Source organism: Ammodytes marinus, assembly GCF_949987685.1.
Source record: "Ammodytes marinus genome assembly, chromosome: 2".
Classification (NCBI taxonomy): domain Eukaryota; kingdom Metazoa; phylum Chordata; class Actinopteri; order Uranoscopiformes; family Ammodytidae; genus Ammodytes; species Ammodytes marinus.
Window position 1 is genome coordinate 35,935,862 of NC_137231.1, and position 22,494 is coordinate 35,958,355.

Sequence of the window (22,494 nt, forward strand, 5' to 3'; positions counted from 1 at the left end):
GCATATTATATCCCATTTTACACCAAGTTTGTTCTGGAAAAATGCCAATACATTCTACACACTGCACCTTTAATATATGGCTCTCACAGAATAATCATTTCAATCAATGAACTGATTTATTTGTTGCAAAAACCTGAAAGATTTCTGTAACTGTGATCCTGTTCAGACTCTCCCTCCTACAGACGACACAGAGACACTGAGGAACCATACCAGACCCCAAACCCAAACCCAGGATACAGAGGTTCAGTGAATGTGGTGTTGAAGGTGTGGAGGTGGATCAGTGAGTCAGAGGAGACTCTGTAGAAGGACAGAGAGCCAGCAGGACAGTCCACATACACTGCTACTCTGTGAGAGACAGAGGAGGAGGAGATGGATGTTTCTATCTTATTGTGACGGACAGAGTAACCGTAAAGATCAGAGCACCACAGACTCCAGGACTGATCATTCATTCCAAACCAACAGTCTGTACCGTCTCCTTTCCTTCTGATTCCTCTGTAACTCACTGATATCTCAACCAATCCTCCTCTCCACTCGACCTCCCAGTAACGGCGACCAGTCAGAACATTACTACACAGCAGCTGACGACAGGAGTCAAATCTCTCTGGATGATCAGGATATGGCTGCTGCTCTCCCACTGCTGTCACCTTCCTGTTGTTGTCGGACAGTTTGAGGTCTCTGTGTGCTGTGTTTGTGTCCAGTGTGAGTTCACAGGCCCCTGATGGAGAGAACAAGACACAACACAGCAGCAGTTTATCATCAGACACCTGATGGGTTCATGTGTTGTTTTATTAACAGACTGTTAATTAGATCAAACCTTCAGAATGACTCACTGTTTTGAATCTATAATAATAATAATAATAATAATAATAATATATATATTTTTAAATAATAATACAAAAGGATAGTATATATTTATTTATTTATATACAGGTGAAACTCGAAAAATTAGAATATCATGCAAAAGTTCATTTATTTCAGTAATTCAACTTAAAAGGTGAAAATGATATATTATATAGACTTATTACATGCAAAGTGAGATATCTCAAGCCTTTATTTGTTATAATTTTGATTATTATGGTTTACAGCTTATGAAAACCCCAAATAATGTTAATATTACATGAAATCAATAAAGAATGGATTATAAATACAGAAATGTCGGCCCTATATAAAGTATAATCATCCATATGTACTCAGTACTTGGTTTGGGCCCCTTTTGAATGAATTCTTGCCTCAATTCCAATTCATTTTCCATGATATTCTAATAATACGAGTATCACCTGTATATTTAAAGTGTAAATATTGTACATCAAATTGTATTCATAGTTGTATGTGTATATAGATATAGATATATTGATTGTATAAATATATAGATATATGATTGTAAAAATATATAAATTATAAAATATCAAAGTATATCAAGTTGTATATATGTATGAATTGTAAATAACAAATATAGTATCGCCAATTGTATAGATAGATTGTATAGAGATTATAAGGAATACAAGAAGCTAATATAATAAACATTATTTTTTGAGCTGTGGAATTAAATAAGTTCATACTCCTTCCTATATTATATCAATATGTGTAATTTCTTTTTTTTTTCTTTTTTGTGAAATAATTTAAACATAATTTGTGTTTATTGTATTTTCATTTTCATGCTTTTCATTTTGTTCTGTATTTTTGATATGTCTGAAATAAATTGATTCAATCAAAATCTACTTTCAGCTTTTGATATAGAGGTGGAGTCAGTAATTTCTGGAGAAGGCTTGATTTAATTTTTTTCTTTTTTCAAAATCAGTCAATATCTCCTCATGATCCGCTACCTGTCCGTACTGTGTGCCCTGAAACTAATAACTGGTATTACTACACAGCCTAGGCTCTGTAAATGAGCATGTACACAAAAGGAATGTAAACAAAGGGGCCCACTGTAGCCAGCAACATGCCCGTTTACAGAGCCTAGGCTGTGTATTAAAACTCAGTTTTTTTGTCAGTGCACACACAGTACTGACAGGTAGCGGATTGTGAAGAGATATTCGCTGATCATGAGAAAAAGTGATTTTGACAACAAGCGTTCTCCAGAATCACTGACTCCACCTTTAAACTGCTTTAAATGTGCTGCCTTGTTTTCCTGAACCAAAGTGAACACACACTTACACTTCTCCACACCAGGTTTCAGCCTCTGCTCTCCACCATGTTCCACCCTGGAGGGAGAAACAGAGTCAGAATGAACCTTCAGAAGCTTCCTCATCACTGACATTTTCTTTGGTTGAAACATGAAATAAAAAACATTTAAAAGGTAGGGGTCACAGGTTTCATTTGGACATGCTCCCTTAGCACTTACAAACCAACACATTATTCTAAAAATCGTCAAAATTAGATGGGGGGAAAAAATGAATAAATTATATAAAATATAATAATATATGTGCTAAATGAGGTTATAATCCTGCTTCCTTTAAGCATGGATAGTAGTGACTGAGTGTGCAGTGCAGAGAGAAAGACAGATAGAGGGAGGAAGAGATAGCTTTATATTATAATTTAGTTCAGTTATCGCTGGCACCATGAATCCGACTTCCCAGTACAACTGGAACGCAGAATGACTCCCGCTGTCGGGAGCCGATCAGCTGGTCCAAACAGCTGTATACCACGGAGATGAAAACAAAACTGAAACTTAACTATCGCCTGGCAGGGCTGAATTTGAGTTGGAGCAGCAAAATATAGCCTGAATCAATAAATATTGTTACAAAATAGAAGTAATGTGTTGTGTGATTTTCGTCAGTAGCCTAGAGTAGACCTAATTTCTGCGCTCTGAACGCCACTAACTGTTTTGTAATACACTATCGCCGATCAAGTGAACACAGAGGTGGAAAGAGTACAAAAATATTCTACTCAAGTAAAAGTATGATTACTTGGATGAAATTTTACTTAAGTAAAAGTAAAAGTACTGGTCTAAAAATCTACTGAAGTAAAAGGGAAAAAGTAGCTGATTTAAAATGTAGTTAAAGTACAAGTTACTAGTTACTTTTTAACAGCGGGAGGGGGCGGGGTCTCTTCTGTGTAGGGCATTCTATATATAGACAAGGGGATATAAATCTCAAACTAGTTTTGTTTAATTAATGCAACACTTTTACAAATTAAAGTGCACAAATTAAACAAATCATGTCACCACACATGTATGGATGTATACTGTGTCATATACTTTAGATAAGCAAATATGGAGCAAATAGTCTGTTAATGGGGAATGTAACCGGTCTACAGACCTAAACAGACTGCAGCTGTAGTTCTAATAATGTAATTGTGTATAATTGATCCAAACCATGGAAATTGCAAGGTTAGGCTGCTCGATTTTGACAAAAATCATAATCATGATTATTTTGATTGACATTGTGTAATCACAATTATTATAGACAATTATTAATTGATTTAAGAACTGCAACATGCACTTAGTTAACATTTGAAACCATGACTTTGGACTTTAAACATATCCTAATTGAACTGAAAACAAGGAAAATGCAAATAGCATTAAGTAAAACATATTTTTAATAATTAAATAAAATAAGTGTCAAAATCAAAATAAACCGTTGCAAATGTTGTTGATAGGGCTGAATTTGAGTTGGAGCAGCAAAATATAGCCTGAATCAATAAATATTGTTCCTAAATAGAAATAATGTGTTGTGTGAGTAGACCTAATTTCTGCGCTCTGAACGCCACTAACTGTTTTGTAATACACTATCGCCGATCAAGTGAACACAGAGGTGGAAAGAGTACAAAAATATTCTTCTCAAGTAAAAGTATGATTACTTGGATGAAATTTTACTTCAGTAAAAGTAAAAGTACTGGTCTAAAAATCTACTGAAGTAAAAGTGAAAAAGTAGCTGATTTAAAATGTAGTTAAAGTACAAGTTACTAGTTACTTTTTAACAGCGGGAGGGGGCAGGGATCTCTTCTAGGGCATTATATATAGACAAGGGGATATAAATCTTAAACTAGTTTTGTTTAATTAATGCAACACTTTTACAAATTAAAGTGCACAAATGAACCAAATCATGTCACCACACATGTATGGATGTATACTGTGTCATATACTTTAGATAAGCAAATATGGAGCAAATAGTCTGTTAATGGGGGAATGGGAATGTAACCGGTCTACAGACTTTAAACATATCCTAATTGAAATGAAAACAAGGAAAATGCAAATAGCATTAAGTAAAACATATTTTTAATAATTAAATAAAATAAGTGTGAAAATCAAAATAAACCGTTGCAAATGTTGATAGGGCACGTCTTTTGCTAGCAGGAATGTGAGGACATATTTTATTGATATCTCATGGAGCTGGCAGGATTGCATTGTTTTGTAGGCTACAGTGTTCTTAATTGATGACTGTTGTGGTGGCAAGGAGCTTTAAACTTCCTGTGTTTTTTATTCCTTTATTGCTTGGTCATAGACCACTTGGATTCGACTTAAAGTGAGTAAACTAATTGGTCGTGATGTTTTGAGGTGCAGCTGGGTCGCATATGCCTTTTTTTCTCTCTCTCTCACGGTCGCGCATGTCATCTGACTCGCGTGTCCGCGCGTAACATATCTTGCACATTAGTCTATTAGTTTTACCTTTCTTCTCGACCAAAGGCTGACTTTCTGCCGTCTTCTGGAAGTTTTTCAAAGCTCCCGGCAACACGCACCGTCTCCATCCTACTCTGCACTGTTAAGCTGAAAGCTAAACTATCAGGTGAGGGAGGGGCCGATCGCACGGCTGGATGAAAGGTTTGCTGCATTTAAAAGCCTTCACATCTTCACGTGCGGTACAATGATAGTTGAACTAGGATTATTTTGTTTTAATGATAGAGGGAAGCAATGTGTTGCATTGTTGTTATCATGTAGTCGCAATGTGTTCTCTCCTGCTGTCGATCATTCACTATGTTAGTTTTCGGTATTGTGCCGTAAAAATAAAAGCCCCCCACATATTTCTTTTCTTTTCTCTCCTTTCCCTATCTATTTTTTTACTCAGTAACGCAGGTGATATAAAATGTAGCGAAGTACAATACTTCACAATAAACATACTCAAAGTAAAAGTAAAAGTATAGGTTTTAAAAATCACTTAAAAATGTAAAGTACACGAAAAAACTACTCAATTACAGGAATGCGAGTAAATGTAATTTGCTACTTTACACCCCTGGTGAACACACAGCTGGCTTATTTATTATTTTTTTAATTGACGTGATTTTCGGCAAACCAGACAAGATTTGGGTGGTCACGTGGTTTTAAAAAATCAACAAAACCCTCCTCATGTGTATTTGAACCAATGACAGTGCATTCTATGCATGAACATTAGATAAAACAACAATGCTGCACCACGCAGCAGCCGGCAGGAGATACAATGTTGCTTCGCGCAGCATGGGTCATCAATGGGTTAACTGCAGGCCATGGACTAAGTTAAAAAAACACATATGTCATACAACATCTGCTAAATATATGAGCTTTTAAGTAAATACCACCTCTTTTAATAATTGATTTTTATCCATTCCTTGTTGCAGCCCTAGAGCGTAGTGGACGGGCTGAGGTGTTTGGTTGAATTATTAAGTACAAACTATTTTCCTACCAGAGACATGAAATTAAATATAGTGAAATGACAGAATGTGTTTATTTTATTATTTATATTTAGTCAATTCATTGTCTTCATCTTAAAATAATACAAACACAAAGTAAAACTTATAAGCAATAAAAAAAAAAACAGGATCCTCAGCAACAAATAAACAACTCAATAATATGGTTCATGTTCAAAAGGGCCTAGGTAAACACTAATCTTGTCCATACCCGTCTAAAATTGTATTAATGATTAAATTATGAATTAAATTATAGGAAATAAAAGTTGAATTTACAGCCATCAGTGTCCATGAGATTGAATTGCTGTTGTCAGTCAGCTACACTGATACAGACTGTGAGCCAACAGTCCTCAGCCTGTCAGTGTAACAGAGAAACAGTGTGTGAGCTCTTGGTGTCTCTTCATACCTGAGAGTCTCCAGTCTCAAGAGGGGATCCTCCAGCAGCTTCACCCCTGAGTCTCCTGGATGGTTGTAGCTCAGGTCCAGCTCTCTCAGATGGGAGGGGTTAGACCTCAGAGATGAGGCCAGAGAAGCACAGCCTTCCACTGTGATCAGACAACCTGACAGACTACACACACACACACACACACACACACACACACACACACACACACACACACACACACACACACACACACACACACACACACACACACACACACACACACACACACACACACACACACACACACAGGAACCAGCTGTGAACATGTGATTGTTTCTTTGTTCAGGTACGTTTCGGTCCAGATATAATACTTGAGGGGCACGTTTATAATAAATGTTAAGCATAAGCTGTGGTATTTAATAATTATACAATACAAATGAAAGGAGAAACTGATATAAATCAGATGTTATATGGTCATCAGTTGAACTGGTGCATTAAGTCTGACCTGAGAGATTCCAGTTTACACTGTGGACTCTGCAGCCAAGCAGACAGATGCTTCACTCCTGAATCCTGCAGGTTGTTGTTACTCAGGTCCAACTCTCTCAGATGGGAGGGGTTGGAGCTCAGATCTGCGGCCAGAGAAGCACAGCCTTCCTCTGAGATCAAACAACCTGACAGCCTACACACACACACACACACACACACACACACACACACACACACACACACACACACACACACACACACACACACACACACACACACACACACAGAGTGAACATGTGATGGTGAGTTTTATTTGTATGTTGTTGTACGTTATGGTCCAGATAGAATACTTTAGAGCCACGTCTATAATAAATACTGATCTGTGGTATTTAATAAATCAACAAAAAAGGAGAGAAATTTCTGAAAACATTTGGAAACTAATTATGAGTCTAGAAACAACTGTTGAAGTTTAATTAAAGAGATTTTGAATAATCATTGTACCAGACAGAATCCTACACAGGTTAAATTGTTATAAACTGATATAAATCAGATGTTAAATGGTCATCAGTTGAACTGTTTGGTAATCTGACCTGAGAGTTTCCAGTTTACATTGTGGACTCTGCAGCCAAGCAGACAGATGCTTCACTCCTGAATCCTGCAGGTCATTGTTACTCAGGTCCAGCTCTCTCAGACTAGAGGAGGAGCTGAGAACTGAGGCCAGATATGCACAACCTTCCTTTGTGATCAAACCACCTGACAGCCTACACACACACACACACACACACACACACACGCGCACACAAACACACACACACACACACACACACACACACACACACACACACACACAGAGTGAACATGTGATGGTGAGTTTTATTTGTTTCTTTGTATTTTGTTGTACGTTATGGTCCTGATAGAATACTTTAGAGCCACGTCTATAATAAATACTGATCTGTGGTATTTAATCATTCAACAAAAAAAAGGAGAGAAAGTTCTGAAAACATTGTGAAACTAATTATATGAGTCTAGAAACAACTGTTGAAGTTTAATTAAAGATATTTTGAATAATCATTGTACCAGACACAATCCTACACAGGTTAACTTGTTATAAACTGATATAAATCAGATGTTAAATAGATCAGTTGAACTGTTTGGTAATCTGACCTGAGAGATTCCAGTTTACAGTGTGGACTCTGCAGCCAAGCACACAGATGCTTCACTCCTGAATCCTGCAGGTCATTGTTACTCAGGTCCAGCTCTCTCAGAAGGGAGGGGTTGGAGCTCAGAGCTAAGGCCAGAGAAGCACAGCCTTCCTCTGTGATCAGACAACCTGACAGCCTACACACACACACAGACACAGAAACAGACACACACAGAAACACACAGAAACACACACACACACACACACACAGACAGAGTGAACATGTGATGGTGAGTTTTATTTGTATGTTGTTGTACGTTATGGTCCTGAGAGAATACTTTAGAGCCACGTCTATAATAAATACTGATCTGTGGTATTTAATAATTCAACAAAAAAAGGAGAGAAAGTTCTGAAAACATTTGGAAACTAATTATATGGGTCTAGAAACAACTGTTGAAGTTTAATTAAAGATATTTTGAATAATCATTGTACCAGACAGAATCCTTAACAGGTTAACTTGTTATAAACTGTAAATCAGATGTTAAATGGTCATCAGTTGAACTGTTTTGTAATTTGACCTGAGAGATTCCAGTTTACAGTGTGGACTCTGCAGCCAAGCACACAGATGCTTCACTCCTGAATCCTGCAGGTCATTGTTACTCAGGTCCAGCTCTCTCAGAAGGGAGGGGTTGGAGCTCAGAGCTAAGGCCAGAGAAGCACAGCCTTCCTCTGTGATCAGACAACCTGACAGCCTACACACACACACACACACACACACAGACACAGAAACAGACACACACAGAAACACACAGAAACACACACACACACACACAGACAGAGTGAACATGTGATGGTGAGTTTTATTTGTATGTTGTTGTACGTTATGGTCCTGAGAGAATACTTTAGAGCCACGTCTATAATAAATACTGATCTGTGGTATTTAATAATTCAACAAAAAAAGGAGAGAAAGTTCTGAAAACATTTGGAAACTAATTATATGGGTCTAGAAACAACTGTTGAAGTTTAATTAAAGATATTTTGAATAATCATTGTACCAGACAGAATCCTTAACAGGTTAACTTGTTATAAACTGTAAATCAGATGTTAAATGGTCATCAGTTGAACTGTTTTGTAATTTGACCTGAGAGATTCCAGTTTACAGTGTGGACTCTGCAGCCAAGCAGACAGATGCTTCACTCCTGAATCCTTCAGGTTGTTGTTACTCAGGTCCAGCTCTCTCAGACTTGAGGAGCTGAGAACTGAGGCCAGAGCTTCACAGCTTCTCTCTGAGAGGTTACAGCCACTCAGCCTGGAGAGACAACAGTGAGAAAAAGAGTCATACATTATTTTTTTGTCAGTTAAAAGATGGCAGAGTATTTATTAGTGAATAAATCCTACTGTACGTACAGAGCTTTGTTGGAGACTTTGACCACTGGCAGCAGTCTCAGAAGAGCCTCCTCTGAAGCAGAGTATTTATTCAGGTCAAACACATCCAGATCTTTTTCTGATGACAGTAAGATGAATCCCAGAGCTGACCACTGAGCAGGAGACAGTTTATCTGTGGAGAGACTTCCTGAACTCAGGGACTGTTGGACGTCCTCCACTAGAGAACTATCATTCAGTTCATTCAGACAGTGGAACAGATTGATGCTTTTCTCTGCAGAGGGAGTCTCCTCGATCTTCTTCTTGATGTACTGGACTGTTTTCTGATTGGTCTGTGAGCTACTTCCTGTCAGTGTCAGCAGACGTCTTTTGAAAACCTGAAAAGTCCCTGAGTGACTTCCTGTCTGTGTCAACAGACCTCTTAGGAGATTCTGATTGTTCTGCAGTGAAAGACCCAGGAGGAAGCGGAGGAACAAGTCCAGGTGTCCATTTGGACTCTGTAAGGCCTTGTCCACAGCACTCTGGTAGAACTGTGTCTCTGCAGATTCATCTGAGGTTGTTTGTTCTTCTGCCATCAGATTGACTCCAGAGTTGATGAATGTCAGATGGACATGAAGAGCAGCCAGAAACTCCTGAATGCTCAGATGGACGAAGCAGAACACCTTGTCCTGGTACAGTCCACTCTCCTCTTTGAAGACCTGTGTGAACACTCCTGAGACCACTGAGGCTTTTGAGATATCGATGCCACACTCTGTCAGGTCTGATTCATAGAAGATCAGGTTTCCTTTCTGCAGCTGCTCAAAAGCCAGTTTTCCCAGAGACTCGATCATCTTCCTGCTCTCTGGACTCCAGTGTGGATCTGTCTCAGCTCCTTCATCATACTTGATCTTCTTCAGTTTGGCCTGAACCACCAGGAAGTGGATGTACATCTCAGTCAGGGTCTTGGGCAGCTCTCCTCCCTCTCCGGTCTTCAACACTTTCTCCAGAACTGTACCAATGATCCAGCAGAAGACTGGGATGTGGCACATGATGTGGAGGCTTCGTGATGTCTTGATGTGGGGGATGATTCTTCTGGCCAGCTTCTCATCTTGAAATCTCTTCTTGAAGTACTCCTCCTTCTGTGGGTCAGTGAACCCTCTGACCTCTGTCACCATGCCAACACAGTCAGGAGGGATCTGATTGGCTGCTGCGGGTCGTGTGGTTATCCAGAGGCGAGCAGAGGGAAAAAGTTTCCCCCTGATGAGGTTTGTCAGCAGCACATCCACTGAGGTGGACTCTGTCACATCAGTCAGGATCTCAGTGTTGTTGAAGTCCAGAGGAAGTCGACACTCATCCAGACCGTCAAAGATGAACAGAACCTGTAACCCTTTAAAGCTGCAGATTCCTGCTGCTTTGGTTTCAGGGAAGTAGTGATGAACAAGTTCCACCAAGCTGAACTTTTTCTCTTTCAACACATTCAGCTCTCTGAATGTGAATGGAAATATGAACTGTATGTCCTGGTTGGTTTTGTCTTCAGCCCAGTCCAGAGTGAACTTCTGTGTTAAGACTGTTTTCCCAATGCCAGCCACTCCCTTTGTCATCACTGTTCTGATTGGTTCATCTCTTCCAGGTGAGGCTTTAAAGATGTCTACTTGTCTGATGGTTGTTTCTGGTCTGTCTGGTTTCCAGGATGCTGTTTCAATCTGTCTGACCTCATGTTCATCATTGACCTCTCCAGTCCCTCCCTCTGTGATGTAGAGCTCTGTGTAGATCTGATTCAGAAGGGTTTGGTTTCCTGCTTTAGTGATCCCCTCAAACACACACTGGAACTTTTTCTTCAGATTTAACTTGAGTTCACGCTGACAAACTCCAGAATAATTTACTGAATGAAAACACAAGAGATGAGATCAATGAGTCAAGTGAAAATATTACAACAATTAAGTCACTTTAAGAATGAGTTCATGAATATATCTGGGTCCATCTCTTTAGACTTTAGTAAATGTTAAATTTCACCCTCATTATTCTGTCCTCACAAGTGCGTATCTGAGCAAGGCTAGCCAGAGAGTGAACACAAACTCAACTAAAACCGTGTGCTTGATAAGGTGTGGCTTGACTTTGGTTGTTTCTGCAAAACCGTAGCATACAATATACACATTTTCTGCACACAGTGCACTCTGTACACGAACACAGTGACAATTTAAGATTTACAGCTTCAAAATGCTCATTAACTTATTAGAATAAACAACAGACTTCTTAAATGTCCATCAATTCTAACCTTTTCTCTGCACAAGTGAAATTGCAGGAAAATATCAGCAAATTAATTGTACAACTATTTGCTTAAAGCTATAGTGTGTAACTACTGTGAGGAATTCTGAGTAATAAAAACAACACTGTCAGTGCATCTACATGAGGTAAAGCCTTCAGTGATCGCTTATGGATTTTATACCTTCTTCTGTACTTCCAGGTTTTTTCTTAGCAGTAGAATCAACAACTGAAAAACATATTGGGCTCTTCTTGGGATTTTTCTGAGCTACTGCACCAGTGTCGGGGGTCGACACCAGTTTGTAAACGCTGCCATACTGAGAAATACAGAGAGGGTTTTGTGGAGCTGATAATAGGCTTAATCAACTTTGTGTGAACTTGTGGCAATGGCTTGAATGTAACCGACATTCATTTATATGAGAATGTTACACGCTAAAGATTTAATATACATCAGGTCGGCAATCGCCGTTCCGACCTGGCCACGCCCCCTTTGGGGGGAAAACAAAGTGATCGTGCCATTGACTATAATGCAAAATTGCGGTCCAAAACAGCACAAAATGAAAACGATCAGAGGTAAATAAGTTACAATTTGACCGACAGACACAATGTCAAGATCCTTTACAACAACTCTGCTGGCTGGATAACGTTAAAGACACTTATAAATGATTCATTCGATCAATCTAAAACCATGTCTTTTTAGCCTCTCAGCATCAAGTTGGCGCAGTGATTTGACCCATTGGCCAGAGTTATCAAGCCCTGATATGTATCTTCACCTCACTGAGTCTCTATGTAAGCTGATTACACGTGAGATAATTGTTATTTTAAGTTTTGTTGTCTGTAATAATTCTTACTATGCTAATATTATAGCGCTATGCCTTGACTAGACTCTACCAACGGTCCTAACGGCTCTTCACGATGGCAAACTCCCACTGGATGCAGAGCACAGGGGAAGCCGGGAGATTCCTGCTGTCATACAGCTCTCCTTTAGGGGAATTTTTGGGGGCATGGCGAAGGAATAAAACCATGATGTTTATTTTTTACTTAGTAAACCACACAACAGCTCAGGACATTGCAGATTTGAGCTATAACGGCTTATTTTGAATGATCGCGCTGTCTTTGGCTGTGTTCGGAAAGCCATACTAGCGTCCTACTCATACTCATTTTGACTTCAATTTGAGTATGTGACGGTTGGGTATGCGAGTTTGGGTATGCGAGAAATTCCCGGATGAGCAATAACTTCCGGGAAGATTTTGGGTATGAATCGATTGTATACTTTTCCTACTCAACCGCCCCACAATGCACTGGGTCAATTCTACCCGACCAGGAAAATGAAATATTTTCGAGCAAGTTGCTAGGCAACAACATTGTTTGGGGTCCGCGATCTGACAACTGTACGTGCAGTCATTCATAAACTCTTACAATAGATAAGAGATGAAGATAAATACCTAACAACATTAGAGTTACTAAGTGAAATGAGTGAAGTGAGTCTGATAGTGGAGAAAGATCAGAACAGATCGCTGATCCACACACCGCGGCTCGTCCAGCTCAACTCACAGACAGCTGAGTGCTGTCTGATGAGCCGGACAGAGAGCGTCGGAGGGATCCTCCGCCTCAAAACATAATTATAAAACAAGAGGTCTAAAACACAGATGATGAACACAGGACTGTAAAAATCTAGTTCAATATCTAACCTGTAGAGGGCGGTTATACGCTAAACAGCGTCTTAACTGCCTGAATCTTATAAGAAGAAGAAGAAATTCTTCATTGCTTGAGTATACTTCAACTGAAAACGTTTCGACGCACCTCGCATACACAATCGATATTTGAGTAGACAGTATGCAGTATATAGATGGTGAGTATGTAGGATGTAGGACGCTAGTATGGCTTTCCGAACACAGCCCATGTCTATGGAGTAAGCCGTATTGTTTTCCCCCCAAAGGGGGCGTGGTCACGAGAGTTCCGTCTAGATGACGTATTGCCGACCTGATGTATAGACTTCTATAGACAGGCTTAACAGTTTAACGACACATACAATATACATTAATTTAAAAAGAGTTAGGCATATTTGTCAATCCAAAGTAAAAATATTGTCATGTCAGTATGATGACCGATGAAGGCGGGACTATGCTCTGACATATTATGAACATATTATCACAGCAGTTCTCTGCCCAAACATTCCATAAAAATGTCATGACTGCGTGACTGTTGCCATGGAGACCATTTGATACATGAGCCTGAGAGCCAAGCCCACAGAGTCCTGTCAAATGTTCTAGACAGTTAAAAAAAGCTGTTATTTCAAATACATTTTATAATATTTATGAACATTATTATCATATATTGGTTTTTACTATTTTAGACCAGGTTTACGTAGCCTTTAAGAAATCTCAACACAACTGAATAGGGATCAGAACAATCAAGTAGAACCTCAGATAAATCATCTTACTGCTCCACAGAGTGTCAGCGAGCTCCTCCTGCTTCATTCTCCTCAGGAAGTCCAGTGTGATCTTCAGAAATGCCTCTCTGCTGCTGCTCTGCTCCTCATCCTCACTCTGACCCTCTAAGCATTCTGGGTAATCTGGACTCAGAAGCTTCTGCATCTTCTTCAGCTCCGTCTTCACAAAAGTGACGATGTTTTCCTCCAGCAGCTGGAACAGAACATTATATTAACAACACAATCAAAGTAAAATCATGAAGCAAACATCAGATCCATGTTGGACAGACTGACAGTCCACTGGTCTAAACAGTTAAATATGGAGGTTGTTGTGAACAGAACAGATGGAAAGTAGTAGTTGTACATGTACAGACCATGAATGTGGAGTCCAGTTGTGTTTGATGCTGCTGGGCAGAGCGACCACTGGGAACCTCTGAGATCTCTTGGTTGACTCTGTGGAGAATTCATAGAGAATGAGTTGACATCATGTCTGGGGTTGAGGTCACCCACACCCTCCAGGGGTCTGCAGAACACCTGGGGCGCAGGTAAACTCTTGTATTTAGGAAAATCACACACAGATGAGACCTGTTCAAATAAAAACAATCTCTTCTTATTGGCTGAGACCCAATGAAACTGCCCGGATGTTCAGTGATGCCGCTGTAACAGCTATGGAGTGATTCTGATGATTTTGGTGCTACTGGTAAAACGGGAGGTTCTTAGAACTAAGCTCATACACTATGGGGACATCATAGCAGTGGGAAACAGTGCAGCCCGCCAATTAATTCAATGAAGAGGAAAAAGTGCCACACAATAAAGAAAGAGCAACAATGGAAAACTCTCCACTCCTGCCAAGGCGATTGGACACGGTGGTTATTGTCTTTGTAGCACGGATTCAGATGATGGCGACCAATCAACGGACTGCAGTGTGTTTAGCTCCGCCCTCTCTGGACGTCTTTGTACCCAGACCAATGAGGGACTAGTATACATACGGTAAGGTTATCTTGGTTCCCTTCACAACTTTTCAAAGTAGAAATGCAAATAATTGTGTGCCATACCAAACCAGACTAACTGCTCAGGGGAAACGAAGGTTTAGGCTGTGTTGTAAAAGTCCTACTAACGTCCTCCCTCCTACATACTCAACATGTATATACTACATACTGTCTACTTAACGATCGATTGTGTATGCGAGGTTCGTCGGACCGTTTACACTGAAGAACAATAAAGCAATAAGGAATTAAAAAAATATATTCTGTGTCGTTTGTAAAGACGCAATGCATTGTGGGACGGTTGATTAGGAAAAGTAACCTATTGATCCATACACAAAATCTCCCTAGAACTAAGTACTGATCCGGGCCTTTCTCGCCTACACAAACTTGCGTACACAACTTCAACATACTCAAATTGACGTCAAAATTAGTATAAGTATGACGTTAGTAGGGCTTTTAGTATGAGTAGGACGTTAGTAGGGCTTTTAGTATGAATAAGACATTAGTAGGGCTTTAAGTATGAGTAGGACGTTAGTAGGGATTTTCGAACACAGCCACAGTTAAATATCTTCCATAGAAGGTTTAAAAACTGGAGATTTCACAGAGTGTTGTATTTCTTGTACGTTTTATATCCTTACCTCAGATCAACTGACGGACGTCCATCTCTGAATACTATAGGTCGATCCATAGAATCATCACTCTTCATGGACAAACAGCTGGGCTCTGGTGTTTCCAGCTTCCTCCTGATAGAAACACAGGAAACAGTAAATAATCTGCACTGCACCAGAACACAGTAGTTACTGTAACTGCAGGCAGTGTTTTCTTGCTCTGTGGACTATCTATGTGTAATTCGTTCATTGACCTCAAGGTGGACTCTCGTATTATTTTTTTGTTTTTGTTTTGTTTTTCAATTTTAATTGAAACTCACGGAGGGGATGCATCCCCCGTAACAGTAAAAACAGTACAGGGGTCGAAACACTTAAATATCCCTCCTAATTGTTTATATTCATTCCCCAATTATTAATAATAACACCCCTACAGTGGACCGTACCATCTTAAACTTGCGAAGTTCGGCTAGCCTCTGCCTCTCGTTGCAGACGGCTGGTCAGCCTCCCGCAGTGTAGTGGTCCCAATGTAAGTTGTTAGATAGTGAGCTTGTTAAGCCCAATACGATGCACTCTCACCTTCAAGGTGAATTAGATTAGGTCAAGTGTCTAAGGATGGATGCTAACATTATCTGTTTTCTAACTCTTTTGCCTAAAGTTTAGCTAACAAGCTAACATTAGCTAGCTGCTGATAGCCATGGAACTATCTGCCCAGTTGACTGCTGATAGCCCACCCTGTTTATTTCCAATGTATAGTGTCATAATAGTTAACACTGCTGCTGCATCATGAGAAGTGAGTCCTACAAAAAAACACTCCAAAAGGTGATACGTTTTCAATGTGCAGAAAGTTTTGAACAATAAAGTAGAATAAATAATTGAATGCAATACAGAATGCCTCAGTGCCTTACTGATTTATATTCCATTAGATGTGTGTCAATGGGAGCTAGTTGTCTTTTCCTTAACTAGTCCACCATAAATAAATACAGAAGACACAAATTACTGCATAAAAATTAACCGAAATGCACAAAATGAAGTGTTTGAACCTCAAATTTTTTGGAACCTAGCACTTCATTTATTAATTAAAATGTGTTAATTACACATCACTGGATGCAGACCAATACATGTAAACTGTAAGGACCCAAAGACGCTGGCCATTGAAATTATTTCAGTTTTTTCAAATGTTTTCCTTCGGCGGCCCTCGGCCCAATGTTGGGTTCCTAAATTGGCCCTCAGCAAAAGTTTGAGAACCCCTGTGCTAAGGTTTATAGCCAAGATTTCCTCAAGCATGATTTAAGTTAACCCCATTGGCTACACACAGACAAAGTGGTTAGTATTGTGTTTTGTTTTATTTTTATTTGCCTTGAAAGTATTTATGTGCACTTGGATAATTGTATGTGTGATAAGCTAAATTCATGTCTGTATTGTAGTTCTACGGTGTGATGATGTCTACAAGACGTGCAACATTAAAACGTCAGTGAAAGGAGTCAGAGTCTCGCGTATTCAATGGGCGTTACAGTTACACTGATCAGCTTTCACATGTGAGAATATAAATGAACCGTGCTGAAAATAAACAGTCAAACATGAATCAGTGATATTTCAATGTTAGTAACAGTTTACCTCTCTGCAGCAGGTTGTCCTTTAAAATCAATGAAACCACCTTTTGAGTTGTCACTCTTGAAGGACAAACAGCTGGCTCCAGGACCAGGAGAGTCTGGTCTGTTGAACACACACACACACACACACACACACACACACACACACACACCCACACACACACACACACACACACACATTACTATTATTATTATTATTATAATTATTATTATTATTATTATTTATTTTTTTCAATTTTAATTGAAACTCACGGAGGGGATGCATCCCCCGTAACAGTAAAAACAGTACAGGGGTCGAAACACTTAAATATCCCTCCTAATTGTTTTCATTCCCCAATTATTAATAATAACACCCCTACAGTGGACCGTACCATCTTAAACTTGCGAAGTTCGGCTGGCCTCTGCCTCTCGTTGCAGACGGCTGGTCAGCCTCCCGCAGTGTAGTGGTCCCAATGTAAGTTGTTAGATAGTGAGCTTGTTAAGCCCAATACGATGCACTTTCTCACCTTCAAGGTGAATTAGATTAGGTCAAGTGTCTAGAGATGGATGCTAACATTATCTGTTTTCTAACTCTTTTGCCTAAAGTTTAGCTAACAAGCTAACATTAGCTAGCTGCTGATAGCCATGGAACTATCTGCCTAGTTGACTGCTGATAGCCCACCCTGTTTATTTCCAATGTATAGTGTCATAATAGTTAACACTGCTGCTGCATCATGAGTAGTGAGTCCTACAAAAAAAACACTCCAAAAGGTGATACGTTTTCAATGTGCAGAACGTTTCAAGAGTACCTATTTGCAGACACTATGGAGGGGAAAAGTGGAGCTCCACCGGAAGTCAATTCTATTGGTCAGAATTGTACGCCCCAAACTCAGTTCACTCGTTCATTGGTCAAAAGCGAACCCATGAGCTCTCAATTTCATTGGTTTAGAAGATGACAGCTATAAGTGCCGGTACATTTGACAGCTTATGAACGGCACGAGGGCTGAGAACTACGCAACTGATCAGATAAATGATCGGTCAAAAGTAAAATCATCAGGAAATGATAAAAACATCCCGCTTTAAACTGTACAGGGACGCGTTGTGGCAGTGACTCTTTCTTCAGTCGGAGCTGCAGCGTGAAGTGAAAACAAACTCAGAGTAGGCTTCCGGTTCCGGTGGAGCTCCACTTTTCCCCTCCATGGTGTCTGCAAATAGGTGCCTCTCGAAAGTTTTGAACAATAAAGTAGAATAAATATTTGAATGCAATACAGAATGCCTCAGTGCCTTACTGATTTATATTCCATTAGATGTGTGTCAATGGGAGCTAGTTGTCTTTTCCTTAACTAGTCCACCATAAATAAAAACAGAAGACACAAATTACTGCATAAAAATTAACCGAAATGCACAAAATGAAGTGTTTGAACCTCAAATTTTTTGGAACCTAGCACTTCATTTATTAATTAAAATGTGTTAATTACACATCACTGGATGCAGACCAATACATGTAAACTGTAAGGACCCAAAGACGCTGGCCATTGAAATTATTTCAGTTTTTTCAAATGTTTTCCTTCGGCGGCCCTCGGCCCAATGTTGGGTTCCTAAATTGGCCCTCAGCAAAAGTTTGAGAACCCCTGTGCTAAGGTTTATAGCCAAGATTTCCTCAAGCATGATTTAAGTTAACCCCATTGGCTACACACAGACAAAGTGGTTAGTATTGTGTTTTGTTTTATTTTTATTTGCCTTGAAAGTATTTATGTGCACTTGGATAATTGTATGTGTGATAAGCTAAATTCATGTCTGTATTGTAGTTCTACGGTGTGATGATGTCTACAAGACGTGCAACATTACAACATCAGTGAAAGGAGTCAGAGTCTCGCGTATTCAATGGGCGTTACAGTTACACTGATCAGCTTTCACATGTGAGAATATAAATGAACCGTGCTGAAAATAAACAGTCAAACATGAATCAGTGATATTTCAATGTTAGTAACAGTTTACCTCTCTGCAGCAGGTTGTCCTTTAAAATCAATCCAGCCACCTTTTGAGTGGTCACTCTTGAAGGACAAACAGCTGGCTCCAGGACCAGGAGAGTCTGGTCTGTTGAACACACACACACACACACACACACACACACACACACACACACACACACACACACACACACACACACACACACACACACACACACACACACACACACACACACACACACGGGGACGTAATTACGACAACAGGATCTTTCCTCGTAAATAAATACGAGATCCTGGTATGCTAACGGCTAGATAAGGTGTGAAACAATTTTTTTATTTGCTGAATGCTCAGCGCCACAGTAGAATAACCGTGCTGAAAATAAACAGTTATGAGGCAGGGCACACACAGTCATGCTATGTCCAAACTCAAGCAGCTGGGGGCGCCAGACCCTCTTTGTATTTAGGAAAATCACACACAGATGAGACCTGTTCAAATAAAAACATTATTTTCTTATTGGCTGAGACCCACTGAAACTACCCGGATGTTCAGTGACGCCGCTGTAACAGCTATGGAGTGATTCTGTCGATTTTGGCGCTACTGGTAAAACGGGAGGTTGTTCCAAATTTTCATACAACTATGAAATGGTCCCAAAACGCTGTTTGTTAAAAAAAAAAAAAAAGTACAGCAAAATATATATTTGATCAAACCAGGTCCAGTGTTGAACTGAAGCCAAAGGTTGGAGACCTGTTACACGGAGCAGCTTTCACATGTGAGAATATAAATGAACCGTGCTGAAAATGAACAGTCAAACATGAATCAGTGATATTTCAATGTTAGTAACAGTTTACCTCTCTACAGCAGGTTGTCCTTTAAAATCAATGAAACCACCTTTTGAGTGGTCACTCTTGAAGGACAAACAGCTGGCTCCAGGACCAGGAGAGTCTGGTCTGTTGAACACACACACACACACACACACACACACACACACACACACACACACACACACACACACACACACACACACACACACACACACACACACACACACACACACACACACACACACACACACACACACACACACACACACACACACACACACACACACACACCTTTGAGAGTGAATAATGATGGTGCAGCGATTTGAGTCATGGACAGTTAGAGATCCTCATGTCACCTGTGAGCTTTGGTCTGGCCGCCATGTTCCCCTCCCTCCTCTGTGTCCTCACTCTGATCCATAGCAGAGCCCACACCTCCACACACACTTTCACCTGCAGAGAAAACACATCAACATCAACTGAAATCCTCCTTTCCATCACTAGTCCTGTAAAGTATCAGCTGCTCCTCCAGTGATTGGCTGATATTCTCTGCTTCATAACACACAAATATTAAGAAATGTGTTTGGTAATTAAATGTAATAAAAATAATTTTACTATTGAGTATAAATGGGAAAATGTCCTACAGATGGCCACGGTTACCAAATCAACAAACTTTGACATCACTTTATTGTCCTGAAAATAGTTTTGTTTACAAGTGGCTGTAATGACAGTGATATGAAGGGACATATAAACAGTGCATATGGAAAGTATGTGTAGAATTTATTCCAGGCTGTAACATAACAAAAAGTGGAAAAAGTGAGGCGGTGAATACTTTACTTATGCAATGTATAACTATATATTATATTTGTTTTAAAGTCAAAATCGCAGTGTTCTAAATATTTGAGAGGAAATAACTGAATCAAATGTATTTTTTGTAATACATCCTAAAAAGTATTAATTACAAAACCAAACATCAAAACTCTGCGTTGAGGAAAAGGTGGAATAATGAAATTTGAACATAAAACTGTATTTTTTCAACATTCCTGTTTTCTCCCACTTCTCAAGAATCACATAACAATGTTTTAAAAGTCCAAGAGAGTAATTAACTAAGCAATTATAACATAATTAATATGTAAATAAAAAATTAAAACATCCTATCAACATGAAAGTTAACCAAATTAAATAATAACCCATAGATGACAGGTGACTGCAGTCAGACAGTGTGAGGCAGAGGAAGCTGCTATCAGCTGCTGTACTTCTACTATCAGGCCACTAGATGGAGCCATGAATCAACAGTGAAGGGAGGACGTTCATATAATATTGTTTTATTATGTTCTACTTTCAACTGTGTGAATGTGTTTCTACCTGTTGAGCAAGACACTAAACCCCAAACTGCTCCAGGGGTGCTGTGCTATGGTCTGCAGTCAACATACTAACACACTAGCACACTGTCAGATGAGATTACTGCATCAACACACTCATATGTCACTAGTACTATAATAACAGTAACACAAAATGGAGGATCCCGGCAACGGACAGGAGGGTGTTAGTAGTTAAACTAGTGGTGGCTGCTATTATATCTACGGTGCCCACCATCTCTACCATTGTGTCCTTGAGCAAGACACTTAACCCCAAACTGCTCCAGGGGCGCTGTACTAGGGTCTGCAGCCCACTGTCAGATTAGATTACTGCATCAACACACTGTTATGTAACTAGTGCCAATACTTTTATAACACTGACACAAAATGGAGGATCTCTGTTAACGGTTGTGTCACCTCCTTCGTCTCTTGTTTCATGTGAAACTCTGAGTTTTGAGTTTGGACAAATTCCACATCTTTTTGTGTTTCTACTGTAACAGGATTAATACACTAGACATAATAAAATAAACCAACATTCCAGAAACTTTGTGGACCACTAGAACCAACCGACAAAAGCAAAAACTCCTTAACAAAGCATATTTCAGACTTTTTTGACTAATGTTGGTAACTACAGCATATTAATACACTTATGCAAACCTTATATAAATGGGTAAACTACGTAAGGCTACGTCCCTACTATCTACTCCTAACACGATTTACACTAGAAATAATCAAAAATGATCATTAATATTGTTTAAAATGAGAGCAGAGTTGATCCCTTACCTTCAGCCGTAGAGGAGAAAATAAACTGCGACACGTCTTTCAGCTGAAGTTGAAGCTCCTTGAGTGTTGGAGTTAAATATTAATCTGATAAGAAAGATAAGACGGGACAGAGTCTGCTGGTAAATGGCAGCAGATAAAGCCATTGGACAAAGTCAGAATCATCAAGTCAACTTTATTGTTATTTCTGCAATATGTGCTGACACACGTACACACACGTACACACACGCACACACACACACACACACACACACACACACACACACACACACACACACACACACAGATATATGTTTAAAGGTGCAATGAGGAACTTTTAAATATTTCTGATGATCATGAATTACATGTAACAACAAACAAGACCATCAGTGCAAAGAATGCTATTTTTTAATAGTTTTTCTTAATGCCTTTGTCATGGGTATACGCTCACCCAGAACAACAGCTGGCGTGGTAAAAACACTACCGCTTTTGTCCAAAGGGGGGCGCTAGAATTATATTGTCTTACCCTCAATATAATGACAATAAACTACTTTGACTAGAACTTTAACCTGAACATCTCTCCATCAGATTAATGTTTGACTCTAAAGCCTCTCTGGGAGGTTATACCTGCTCAATCATATTTCATAGACAACTTTTCAACATAATGACAAGAAATGGAATGTTTGTCGAGGGACGGAATGTTCCCACAGAACACTGCGAGTTGTTGTTTTTTGTAATTT

General features: G+C 39.5%; 1 protein-coding gene across 1 annotated transcript; it reads right to left on the minus strand.

Annotated features, from left to right (window-relative positions):
• Nucleotides 1-176: 176 nt before the first annotated feature.
• LOC307257330 (uncharacterized protein) lies at nucleotides 177-21,433 on the minus strand (the record flags this gene model as incomplete). The annotated part of the gene is made up of 13 exons (XM_080036526.1): nucleotides 177-715; nucleotides 2,155-2,260; nucleotides 5,944-6,166; nucleotides 6,489-6,662; nucleotides 7,060-7,230; nucleotides 7,634-7,807; nucleotides 8,189-8,362; nucleotides 8,752-8,919; nucleotides 9,018-10,854; nucleotides 13,678-13,879; nucleotides 14,040-14,118; nucleotides 15,290-15,394; nucleotides 21,378-21,433. The coding sequence occupies 13 exons, from the start codon at nucleotides 21,431-21,433 to the stop codon at nucleotides 177-179; spliced, it is 4,008 nt and encodes a 1,335-aa protein (XP_079892652.1).
• Nucleotides 21,434-22,494: the final 1,061 nt, after the last annotated feature.